Below are 14,174 nucleotides of genomic sequence, written 5' to 3'. Positions count from 1 at the left end.
TAATAATAACTACACTTTCTGTACTTATGGGTTGCGTCTGTGTATTATTATAAACTTGAGATATATGTAGAATTTTGTTAAGTTCATTCTAAAAAAATCTGAGTAAAAAAAGAGACTAAAAATAAAAATTCAAAAGATTTTTTTGTCATGTTTATATATATTATATAACGTGGCATTAGAAAGGGCTCCAACAAATTTTAAGATAGATTAGCGATATAAAAATAATTAAATTTTGCATTGAAATATAAGACAAAAAAAACCATGTATGTGTGCTAACAATATAAAATGAAGAATATCAGAATATGTGCTTTTCATAAGGTTCCTCATAAGATCCGAAAGATTATAATTATTTAATATTTTATTGTTGTTGTTTTTTTCATGTTTTTACTTGCTTTACCACCAGATTACGACAAAGCAAAATTGAATTCAATCTGAATTCAATTTCTTGACCACCTTTTGATCACCACTGGTATTATCATACCAATGGTGATCAAGTGGTGGTACCAAAGTGATGAAATCAAATATTTTTTGTTGTATGACTTTTCTGTTCTTTACTGAGCGAGGCAGTGAAATAGCAGGGAATTTTCAAAACAAATTAACTTCACTTACTTGGATGAAACGATGTCCGGCACAGCCAATGAAAGAGGGATGTTTTCGTAGGAGTTCATCGAATGCTGCCCATTAATCGGTATGCATTTGAAGATCCTCTTAGTTCCGTCTATATGTCTGAACTGGTAGATTTCACCATACGATCCTTCTGCGATTTTTCTGGCGTACCTTTGTTTCCTGATGGAAGAAAAGTAAAAGTTTAATTTATTTGCAATCTTAAAATTTTCACTCTCACAATTCGTTTCTTCTTTAAAAAATATTTCGGAAAATATTTAGCCTCATCACTAATGGCTCCGCACTTGAATTTTCCAGCATTATGCTCAAACGTTATTTTCTCCGTATAACTGTTAGTAAGATCATAATCACCATAATAATCAAGAGGGCATTTATTTGAACCTTTAAAGGGCCATTTTTTTTAGTCATATTATGTTAAAATATTTTTAGGCTTGAAATTAGAATAAGAAAAGGGATTCATTTAGCTTATTAGATAAATTTAATTTGATTAATTAATTAATTTGGTTAATTAATAATTAAGTAACAAATCAAGACACATCATTTTGTCTGAGATAAAGAACTGAAGCATCTAAGTTTCTGACTCACTAAAAAAATGTGTCAGAACTTATGTCAACCTACATAATTTCATACAAAGATTGATAAATTTGGTGGGAAGCATACTTCCCACGGCCTTAGAAAGGGTTAAAAGATGAGGCTATGGAAATGAGAGCTGGATTATTCCTTTTAAGAACCCTTGAAGCAACTTGGATTTAGGGGGTTCCTTTCTTTTCCCTCAACTTTCAAAATTATGGGATGGTTTTAATCTTATATTTCTACAAGCAGTTTTTAGATAGCATATATTGTGACAAACTGAAATAACAAAACATTTAATTGAGATTCAAGAGATTAGGTGTCAATATCTCGCTTATAAAAGAAAATAAATATAAAAGTCACTTTAAACAAAATGGCAAAGATTTGTTTCATTTTATTAAAACTTAATTTTATTTCAGAGAATTAATTCAGATGAGATTGAAAATTTCAACTGTGAATATTATAAACTATGTATATATTTAAAATAATATGGAGAACCAATGAACCAGTCATCCAGTCCCAATCACAGGTCCAATTTCGCCAATTTGTGTTCCATAAAAAAGTAATGAGTGTTAGATACGTCATCTATGATCATTAATTCTCCTCTACTTTTTAATTTTGAGTGAAATAAAAAAATACTGTCCCATAATACATTCTCTAAGGGGAATCTTGTGACAGAGTCTGCAGTCAAAATCACAGAATCGATTTCAATACTATTACTTCCATATAAAATCTTAAAACCTCTAGAAATGTTATTAATGCTTCTTTGGCCTTCTGCGTTTTTAATTTTAGAGAGAAACCGAAAAAATATTGTCTCAATGTATTTTTTTATGCGAAAATTTCGCGTTTTATACATGAATATTTGAATTCTGCTTATTTCTTTATATATTTGAGTTTTTGAATATATGTACAATTGCATGCTCTCGATAACAAAATACGACATCCTATTATTATCAGAATCCTAATATATCAGATAATTAATTTACTTTAAATTTTGATTCCATATGGATGGCGCTATTTTATGTGAATTTGGAAAAAACAACAACAATTTTTTGAGATTCAAAAACATTTGAAAATATGAATTACAAAATGCATCAATACTAAAAAAATTATACACATTATGCAAAAAAGTTTTAAATGGACGCTTTATTGTTGCACTAAAAAGTAGAAAATAATTTTTTTCAGTAAAAAATATGAAAATCAAATCAAATTCTTTAAGGATATTATAAACAATACCACATAATAAAGAAAATTCCTACGCATCGAATTAAAAGTAAAATGCACTTACCAAAACGATATGGCGTTTGAAAATTTCACATCGTTTTTCACATTACAGAACTTAAAAACTTTTTCCATCTCTGGGGTTATGGAATCGCTTGAGTGCTGGAAATCCTTAAATGTGAAAAATGTGATTAATGTGAAAATTCATAAAATGTGGCTGAATGAGATTTCTGTGCATATTCTTCTTTCAGGTCATTTGTTTTTGTTTTAATTACTTCGTGATCGTATTTTCCAAATTCAAATAATAATTTAATAAATCGCTTTTGAAACTGAAAAGGCTATTGAAGAAGAAAATATTTCGAAATTATTGATTCAAACCACATATAATTAATTCACAAGCCAAATACGTCGGACCAATTTAATTTTGCAATCCATTAGGTCTTGCTAAGTCATAATATCTCAGCATAGCTTAACCCTCTCGATTCCAGCGGGGCGGTTTGGGGCGGTTTGAGAATTTACCCTATAACATTCACGTGGGGCGGTTTGGGGCGGCTGCTAGCCGTTTTAGGGGAGATGGGTATTAAAAGTGGCTATTCTACTGAACACTCCAGGAGGTCCTCGTTATCTTCGACAATCGCGGCTTTTTCACAGTAGTTTCCCCTGTGACTTCGGGCTGTAGGGTTTGAGGAGGAATTCACTAAATAGGTTATTGGCGTTTATTTTGTATTTTAAAAGGGTTTTAGTTTCTATTTTCACGTGTTGTTAGCTCAAAATTGGAAAGATTTTATGGCCATTTATAAAAGAAATTTTCCACTGAAGTTCTCTGGTAACGATGAATGATATATAAGGATACCGACACGTTGTTTATTTTTCGGACAAGCTTCAGAAGACCTTTCCAGTAGTAAGACTATTGTAATGATATAAAGACAAACCATTGCATTGTCAATGCGGCCTATTCACATCGCAGTTTTCTCACAAAATGGGTAGCGATACTTGTTACTATGGTAGGAAGTCGTTTTACACTGCATCTTATTCTTTCATCAAAGGACTGTCGGAAATTCTGAGACCGTGTACAAACTACCGCTTTTAAAATAGAATTAAAAAAAAAAAAAAAAAAAAAAAAGATTTGGAGTATTTTTTTTATCGCCCTCTTCAAAGAGTGAGATAATTTATATAAATACTGAGTTCCTTTTTAGGATGCCATTCTGAAAATTTCTATTCAGTTGTGAATTTCTACTCTTTATTTTATGTACTGTGAATCGGGTGATTGGATTATCAGAGTAATTTTTCTATTGAAACGCTTATTATTTCTTCATTATGAGTAAAAGAAATCGTGAACACACTGAAGAAGAAATTAAAGCAATTTTACTTGATTCTGATGAAAGTGACAGTGATCTATCAGCGAAGATGATGGTTGGCCAAAAAATGATACTTTAGCTGATCTCTCGTTTATTCTAAGCAAATAAGCAGGAGATGAAACTAACGAGGGTCAGGTGAACGAGAGAGATAGAGATGAGGAGTCAAAAAATGTTATATAATATACATATTATCAAAAATTTGCAAATGATTCCCTCGTGTGTAAATTTGTGGAAATTTAATATGAAGCTTTTATTCAAAAATTTATCTTGTCTTAACAATATTATAGAAAACTTCACATAACATTTTAAAATCAGAAATTCAGCTTGAAAAATTCAATATGACAGTTCATACTAAAAAAGTAATATTTATGATTAATGTAATTTTAAATGTGTTAAATCTTCATATTTAGTTTATGAAGAATGTAATGTTTTAATAAAATGTTCAGGCTGAAAACTGAAGGAATGTATTTTTGAAATATATTTCGTTGAGTAATTTTCCCCCCGAATTTTATTTCATAAATTTTTGTGTTTCAGTATTAAATGAAGTTTTAAATATATGTTATCTCATCTATCGAAACAATTCGATAGATGAGATATATAACGTTTGACGTAATATATTCCCTTGGTTAGAAAAAAATTTTAATAGTTATATTTTAAAAGATTAGTAAAAATGAGTGGCAAAATATAGATATTTTTGGAATTTATCTTTACTCTACATTCTTTTTCGATTATTTAATGTAAAAGCAAGAATGCGTACGGTTTTGGAGAAAAAAATGTGAAAACTTCTTTAAAAATTTAATTAAAGTTCTAAAATTTTTCTCTTAGTATCACTATCGAAAATGCAAAATAATATTTTATATTTAAAAATTCAATAAAGATAATCGTTTATACTAAAAAAAAATGCTAAAGACAATAAAAACAAAAAAAAAAAATCTTCGCTGAGTGTTGAAAGAACATATTATTTTCGAAACATCTTTCAAAAAGAGTAATAACATTTTTTTTTATCCAACGATTGTTTTTATTTCGGTATTAAATGAAGATTTAAAACATTATCTTCTTTATCACTGAAAAGCATTGACATCTATACTATGTAAAAAAAATGTAGTAATTGCATTGATATATGTATAATGTATGTTTTACATTACTATGTAAATTTTTTTTTACATGGTAATATATGACATATTTTTTAATTTTGGCAAAAAAAAAATATAAAAGCCTATTGAGAATTAAATGAATTATAAAGATGTTTTTGAAATTGCTAGTAAAGCCAGTTTTTATTTAAATAGTTTGGAAGCATAACATGAAACTTACGAAAAAAAACAACAACTATTTTTTAAATTATAGAATAAATTTCAAATTTTTTGTAAAAAGAAAAATGCCCCGCAAAGATGGTGAGCGAAACACTTCACACTAAAAAATATAAATACATTAGAATAAAACTCTTAAGCGGATGGAAAATGAATCTTGTTGTCGAAAACCGCAAGGCAATTATTCAAGGTAGAGCGTCGACAGTTTTATTACTTCAGAGTGCGGGGGGTAACTGCCCCTCAGCTAGGACGAGTCCATGTCTTTCAGAGACACGCTGAGAAAGTCTGGATGTTAAAGGGAGTGCCACTTGAAAAGTGCTTGGATGTTAAAGAGTTAAGAAAACTGGAAGTTAGAATTTTTATGACCCTCAAAGAATGCGTCATGTGAATGTGCAGACGAAATGTAAGTACCTGAAGCCTTTTGCGCAGAAAAGTGCAACCTTTTTCTTTTCTTTTTTTTTTTTGGTGGGAGGGATTCTCCAACTGTTTTTAATAGAACAATTTAAGCTATTTATCAATTTACTTCTTTTTCAAATTTATAGCTTGCAAATTCATGTTGATAAGGGTCTCCATCTTTGCATTGCTATATGATTTAGATTCATTTTTAAGTAATGCAAAATCTCAAAAGTTTAAAGTATCATATACGTGTTAATGAACCCTGCATAGTGTAAAGTATAAGAGTTAAGCAGTTATTTAATTTATGAAGGTGTAAGACTTCGGATAAAAGTGAATGTTGATCAATGAAGATGAGTATGCGGTATCTACTGATAACATCTATAGCACCCCTAATGGCAAGATGCAGAACAGTGGTTCCATCTCAAAAACTATCGGAAATGGGTGTGATAAAGCAATTAAAGGATTGCCCACGTTCTTCTATTTAATAAGAAATCGCGTATCATGTTCTAACCGTAAGTGAAATGACTTATGATTAATCTTACGATAAGCTAAACGGCAAACAAAAGGCATGAAATTAAATTTGTGCAATTCCAATTGATGCTGTAACGTTTATTTTGTACAGAGCAGAATATACGAAAAATATATGAGGACTGCAATTAAATAACATTATTACAACAAAAGGAATACTTTACTCGGGACACTCGAACTCTTCACTGTCAGCTAATACACGTATTTGAACAGAATTTTACACTGGACATTCCACTGAAAATTTGAATATATATATTTTTTTAAAGTGCTATCACAATTCTTCAAACAATTCATTAAACTTTTTCAAGCCATAATAGGGAACATCAGTGTGAAGGAGATCTAATTTCTGAAGATGTCATTAGAAAAAATATCACTATGTCCGTCAATTTGATTATTGATTACCGTTCCTATTACCAGCGTTTCTTTTGGGCAGGGTGAGGAAAGGCGTTGTCATCAGGAAGATGGAAATTTTACTAAAACAAATCACAAAAGACATTAGAAGTTATTAGATTAAAGGATAATCTAACATAAAGGTATTTGATTCTCGTTATTGATGGTTTGTCTATTAAATACTGCAGTTCAATGAATATGAACTAGCAGCCTAAAAGATATTTGAAAGAAGTATCATTTATGTGTTCGTGTTGATTCTGATATTTCAAAAATCAAGATTTTGCTCAACATCACCTTATAGAAGAGCCGCTGTGCAACAGAAATGAAAATAAAATCGGTTTAAAACATTCCATACAAGAATGTCTACGAACCCACCATGCGACACTTGCCTTCCTAATATTAAAATAATATGTAGATGAGGCAGTACATACAACAGTGAATGTTGAAATTGCAAACGCAAATCAATTCATGGTAATATGTGAGTGCGTTATTGGTGGATGATGCAATCGTTCAATAGCATGCGAAAATGTTTTGTCTGCAGAAATAGACAAATGCATTTTTCTCTTCTCTTGAATTTTGACTATAGATTCGGGGTTAATCAAGAAAATCTCGCAATAATCCGGTGCAATGTAGTATGCTTCCATCACTAAGCTTCAGTTTAAAGAATTAAAGTTTGTCATACAACTTTTCTTTCTCTATATCTTACTTTTTTTTTTTTTTTTACTTTTTTTTTTCCGGCTTAGCTGCTGACTTACGCTTCTTATTTTCATGCAACTACCAGCTATCTAGAATTGCCAGACTTTGCAACCACAAGATTGCAGTAAATAAATCTTCTATTCCTGTCAGTAAAATGGTACAAATCAGTTTCGGTACACATTAATTACATTCCCTACAACCGCTTTATTTATTTTTTTTCCATACATCAGTTGCTTTCGAGATCAGTTGCTTTCGCTTATCACCGCATATCGCTGGTTATACTACGAATGATCTCATTACGAAGAGTAAACCCACTTTTTTACGTATAAACATCATTTTAATAATTATAGATTTATCCAAACAAAAATAAAATGACTGCTTAAATTACACTCTTTTAACTTCACTGAATTTGATATGAAATGTAACAAATTTCAATTATATGGATCATCAATGAATAGGGACAGTCGCTTATTTATGACAAATTTCAACTTAAAAGATCCCAAACTAATGAACCAATTACAATTATTTTCCCTTACGATATATTATTTTTTGTAAATTATATTTATGTTCAATAGTTTATTAAGATAGTGAAGAAAAATTATTTATTGCTTAATTTCAGATGGAATTTGTCTAGGCTAGGACTTCAATTGAGCTAAAATGGCCTAGTGCCAATCCTTCGAAGTTTACTTATTGTAATAATTAACTAAAATCAGTTGCAGAATAAGATAGGGATTTAAAATACTTTATTAGCACAAAATACCCAACAACAATGTTACGATATCTACATGATGTTGGCCACCATTCAGAATGTCGAACTATATTGTGGAAATATCATACAATATCTTGTGCATATAGGTTAAAGATACTGTTTGGTTTATTTTAATTCGAAAAGATAATGCTATCTTAATTGTTACAAACTTCCGAAATATAATGAAGATATTATTTGAAGCTTCCAAATATGCATATTTACTCTTTACTCTTAATTCTCTACTCTTTACTTATTATTCTTTAATTACTCTTTAATTATTAATATCAAACTTCAAAAACCTTATTAATTCAAGAAGAGTAAGTTCTTAGAATTATATTATTCATTTTTATTATTTTAATCATATTTGCTTATACCAGCACAGTTTTTATTATATTTTAATATCTATATAACATTTTGGCTGCTGCAAATATTATATTTTCATTTGAAGACCAGATTTAATTTTTTCCATGATTTTCTTTGGATATCATCGATTATGAAAACTTAGGCAAGTAGAAAATTATGTAGGGAATAGAATTTTATGGTTATATCTTATAGCATTTTATATTTTCCTTTAAACCGTATTAATTTGAAGTGACATAGAATGTACTAATCAGCGCATTTTTAACATTAAACCAAAATTTATTATCTTATAACTTTACACGAGCAATTCTTGTCTTAATATATATAAATTACGTGTCACGTTGTTTGTCCGCGATGGACTCCTAAACTACTTAACCGATTTTAATCAAATTTGCACACCGTGTGCAGTTTGATCTAACTTAAAAGATAGGATAGCCCTTTTTTGAATTTTTATTTAGAATTTTAATTATTAATTAAAAACTAACTTTCCCGCCAAAAAAAAATCTTTTCATTTTCCCCACCGCCAAATGAGTACGGCTTCAGTTTTTTTTTTCCCAACAATCATGAGGCTAGGCTTAAGATTTTTCGGCTAATTATTTGAAACGATTCTGTTTTCTTAATGTTTGATGCATTTAAAATTAAACATTGTTAATGAATCGATCTTTCAGATTCATTCTGAAGTACTTTTGAATTAAAATAAAACAGATTAAAGGAAATTAAAAATTTCTAATCTACATAGCGTTACCCCAACTGGTGTAGAAAAATTCACGCATGTGCATTGTATTCTGATTGCTTACATTTCAACGGAAGCGGACTCGATTTAAATTATTTTTAGGTTAGTTGCATGCTTTTGTAATTAAATTGTATTTATGTTAGTTTAAGTTCATCGTTTTTTAAGTAATTTTTTAACCTGTGTTCGACCGATTATTTTAAACGATTCTGTTTATTTTCTTAGTGTTTTCTTTCTTTCTTATACATTTAAAATTAAACATTGTTAATTAATATACCTGCTCAAGATGAATCTGAAAAAATTTTGTTGACAAATTCTTGAGATATTACATAAATTAAGAAAGATATTCTTTAGTGCTCATAAGGTTTAAATGCTCAGTGACTCTGTTTTCAGTAATCATATTAAAAAAAATGCTTTCCACTTTAATTTATAGTATAAATTCTACGGGAACTAACAGAAAATTAGAGAGATACATATTACGTTATGACTGAAGGCGTTTATAATATTATGAGTGAATTATATTACTATCAAAATGTGAAGTTTTAAAATATTTTGATGAAGAAGCTATTAAAGTAGGAATTGCATAAAATATTTAATTATTAAAATTTTAACGAACATTAAGATTGGCGAACCGGCTGGTCGCCAAAGGCGGCTAGTATGTATATAAATTTATTTGTTTCGTGTATCTCGGAAACGACTCTAACAATTTGGATCAAAATTTATATTTTATATATTATTTATAAAATTTATATTTAGCTTTTTAAGTTTATCTATATAGGTGTTTTTCCTGAAAAAACGTGATTTTATAAAAAAAAAAAAAAGACATTTTTTTTATAAATAACTATTAGAGCCTTTTTTTTTATCTGTTCTCATGCTGACAATGTCATACAGCGCCATCTCGGACCCGATTTCACCATGGTAAGACTAAACGTATGTTCAAAATATTAAGTAGTGATAGATAAACTGTAAAAGGAATACTGTACAGATTGTAGCAGATTGTTTCGAATAACATGTTAAACTAAGTGCATTCAGGTTTTTTTTTTTTTTTTTTTAAATGAACAAGTTCATATGTAGGTTAAAATGAAAAATATTCATACGTAATCTGTATGAGATTCGTATCTTAATATTTTCTCAAAAAAAATATTTTATATAAAATAACAACTTTTTTCCAGCATTAAACATTCTTTCGAACATGGTTTTACAGATATTGGATCATAATACTCAAATTTGTTTTTACAATTTTTGGAATGTGCATCTTATATCGTTTATATCTTATATGGATACTTATATCGTTTTTCAAAATATTCATGGTTTAAAAAATTCATCCTATTAATTAAGAGAAAGGGTCATCTTACTTTTGAAGTGAAAGGTCTCTGAGGCACGCTGATATGTTGATTGTGACTTGCTGGTGTGGAACTTTTCTTGGCGATGAAAGTATTTCGGAAAGCTTTGACAAAGGCAAAAATACTCCTTTTCTTCAATTTGCTTCGGATTCCTGTCTCCACTTTTTGTCTCTTGATTGTGTTCCATTTTCTAATGAGTCTACGAATGTCTGGAAAAAAAAAAGATTGAATTCTTTCTAATGGATACCAATCCCATTACATCACAGCGCTATTAGAATTACGTCATAGCGCTATGTTGGCTCTTCTATTTTCTAAATTTTGCCATATTGTAACCCCTTTTTTGTTTAACTTTTAAGCTACACAGATATTAAACAGAATACTTCTTTCTTTTGATTTTCAGAAATGATAGAAAATCGCGCAATCAAATACTTATTGAAACAATAAAAATAGTTTGAATTTCAGAGCAACAATGTAACCTATTATTAGAAATTAGACAAAAAATTTTTTTTAATATTTCCAAAACTCAGGAAAAATTTACACGATTGTAAAACTAGAATCATTGGAAAGACGATTTTTAAAAAATTTTAAGTGGTGCTATTTTTATTATTGTGTAAATATAATTGTCGAAAATTATCACAAGAAATTCAGTTTCATTTTTAATTACTTAAAATTTTAAAAAAGTTATTCGGGATTTGAAAATTTTTGAAAAATGTACATTCTTATTGTTCAAGGTGTATTATAATGCCTAGGCCCGCAAAATATCTAAAATTTCCACTAAGAAACAGTTGAAAAAACTTTACATGTTTTTCGAAAATAGAGTAGTAGCAAATTGTTCCTTCCTTTGAAAGATTCGAATATAACTTCTACCTAATCTCTTTTTCTTAATTAATAGATTTCTTGATTGTTTGGTGGCATAGTAGGATGACATTTCTTGCTGCATTTTAAACTATTTAAATAATTAATAAAGCTAATAAATTTTTATTTTGATCATAACATAAGAAAATTCTTAATATCTAATTCTTCGTCAACCATGTTACTGTTCGAAACAATACTTACTACGAGGAATTTCAAGATGTCTGACTGACCCAGCCAATACCCCAGCAATGACGGGAAGAGGAATATTCAATATTGGCGCAGGAACAATCATAATATTTTTCGTTTTTAGATTTGTATTTTAACTAAAAAAAAGAAAAACTATTTCAATGTTATCGATCCTTTTTAAATAAAACAAATCAATTGTTATTTATATTCAAATGTACGAAAAATAATTTGTTTGCATATTGATATATATTAACTAATAGTAATATTAAAATACTAGTTAATATTCCACCAAATATTACCGATAAATCATTTGTTATCATATTTCTTATAGTTATTTCTTATTGGAGGAATGGTCTCCCCGAAACTTTCTAGCATATTTTCTCATAAAGGTGTCACTGAGAACGCCTTACGTGGCATTGGCATACAGTAGTTACTAAATATTAACTTTTGGCGGGTATTCAGCATTTTGTTTGAATTTATTGTGTCATCCTTGGTTAATCCCTGCATGTGGTTACTAGTATTTAAAAATGAATCTGTGTTTTTAAGCACATTTTTCTCCAACCAATTCAAACCTAAATTGGACGCAAAACTCTACTTGTAGTCACAAAATCCCGTACCAAATTTGATATATTTAAGTCTTTGTGTTTTTCAGTTATCGCGTTAACGAATTTCTGAAAGTACAGACCGATATACATTCAATTTCTTGTTAGATTTGACACAAAATTTGATAGGTGTCTATGCTAATTCTGTATATCTGGGGGAACGGCAGTACCCCCGCCAAGTCGAGCAAAAACAAGCGGCACGGCCGTACTATCCTTTTCTCGAAGCAGTTCAGGCCATTTTCGAACCTTTATAACTTTGTTGTGGATAAAACTAGAAGCCTGAATTTTCAGTAACCAAGCAGGCATTATATAAAAACGGTATATTTCAAATTTCATTAAATTTGAACCAGTAGTTTAAGAATTATAAATAGTCAAAGTTTGTGAATTTTGTCACTGACTGACTGACTGACCGATCATCAAAACTCTAAGGCACTTTTAGCAGACATAGAAACTTCAAATTTAGAATACAATTAGAGTTTAGTGTATAAATCAAGGAAAAACTAAAATATGCGTGTAATAATGGACGGATCGATAAATTTCTCGAAGTTTCGAGCATTATCCATTTTGTCGGCAAATTCGTCGCCAAGTTGCCAAATGGTCGCCAAGTTTGTCACCAAGCTCTGGTATCACTGGCTCGGCATCCGGCAGCATCCAATACAGATTACTATAAAACGGTCTTTAGTATGATGACACTATTCTCGCTGGGAAAAATTAATGAAATCTCAAAATTACAGGTTTGTAACAATATCTAATTTGAAATAAGTCAATTTGAAGCTGTGGAAGCTGCAAATGCAATGGATGACTTTCAGAGAATCAATCTGGTAGAAGAAGAGCAAACTGATTTTCAAAGTATGATCGCAAAACTTAATGTCGATCAAAAAAGGGTCTTCGATATGATCACAAATAAAATGGACACAACCGATAATAACGCTAACGTTTTACGCTGTTTTGTGAGTGGAACTGGTGACACTGGAAAGAGCTTTTTAATAAAAACTCTGAAAATTTGGGTTAAGACGTATTTAAACAAAAAAAAGTGGCAGTTAGTGCTCCAACAGGAATAGCTGACTATACATAGACTATTGCAGCTGCCTGTAGAACACAAGCAACACCGAAGTACAAACCACTTTCTGATGAAGTGCTCCAAGTTCTGAGATCAGATTTGAAAGAAGTAGTGTTGTTTATCATAGACGAAGTGTCGATGATATCCAATGTTACTTTAACATATATCATATATTCATTTACGCTTATCTGAAATATTCGTCACAAGAGACGATCAGAATGGGTGGTTTGGAAAAAAACATCTTGTAGTTTTCGGAGATCTCTTACAGCGTCCGCCGGTAAGAGAAAAGTCACCTTTTGAAAAACTATCAACTGCTGAAACTAACAAGTTGTTAGGTTCCCTCAGTGTACCGAATCTGTGGACTGAACTGTTCATATACGATGAACTTACAATTAACATGCGACAGCTCAATGATTCTGACTTTGTTGAAATGCTAAATAGAATAAGATTAGGTGTGACTACACAAAAAGACCGCGACTTACTCTCGACTAGATTAATAACTCTCAAATCCAATTCAAATGAAAACAGATTAATTGAAATAATTGAACACCTCGCGAAACTTCCTGATGATACCGTTTGCTTATTATCTACAAAAAACATGTGTCAACAATTAAATACTGCAATGCTTAAATCTCTTCTACATCCCAAAATAAAACTTACAGCTGTAGATAGCATAAATTTCCCCAGATACCTAACAAAAAGAGCTCGTGAATGCATAAAAAAATATGAAGACGATGCTTCTATGACTGCAGGCCTGGAAGAGAACATAATTATAAAAATAGGGGCAAAAGTCATGTTAAGGCGAAATATTGACGCGAGTCTTGGTTTAGTTAATGGTTCTATCGGTATAGTGCAAACAGTAAAGGTTGATCCGGAAAATACAAAAAATAATTAAGAAAATATATATTACATTTAATAAAGAACATGTTTACGAGCTTAGTCCGGTCAAAACTAAATTTGAAATTATTAATAGAGCTTATGTTCATTGCGAACAGTTTCTCATATGTATAGCCTATGCTATAACTATACACAAAAGTTAGGGCCTAAGTCTAAATAATGCACTGATGGATATCGGTTATGCAGCATTCAAATCCGGTCAAGCTTACGTGGCACTTCCGAGAGTTACAAGTCTGGACGGCTTACATCTAATAAATGTCGACTTTGGAAGTATTAAAGCACAGGAATCCTCAATTTGTGAAT

At 30.1% G+C, this 14,174-nt stretch overlaps 1 protein-coding gene across 1 annotated transcript in view; it reads right to left on the bottom strand.

The window, feature by feature from the left end:
• LOC129966202 (serine/threonine-protein kinase haspin-like) overlaps positions 1-11,418 on the bottom strand; it is a 43,897-nt gene extending 32,479 nt beyond the window's left edge. The window contains exons 1-4 of the mRNA XM_056080614.1: positions 11,328-11,418; positions 10,284-10,480; positions 2,483-2,586; positions 610-786 (exon numbers count right to left, since the gene is read on the bottom strand). Coding sequence (XP_055936589.1) covers positions 610-786; positions 2,483-2,586; positions 10,284-10,480; positions 11,328-11,418 — 569 coding nt within the window. The remainder of the gene's footprint in view (positions 1-609; positions 787-2,482; positions 2,587-10,283; positions 10,481-11,327) is intronic.
• Positions 11,419-14,174: the final 2,756 nt, after the last annotated feature.

Source organism: Argiope bruennichi, chromosome 4, assembly GCF_947563725.1.
Source record: "Argiope bruennichi chromosome 4, qqArgBrue1.1, whole genome shotgun sequence".
NCBI lineage: Eukaryota > Metazoa > Arthropoda > Arachnida > Araneae > Araneidae > Argiope > Argiope bruennichi.
The sequence above is the reverse complement of the archived record's forward strand: the minus strand, read 5'-3'. Positions and strand labels throughout refer to the sequence as shown.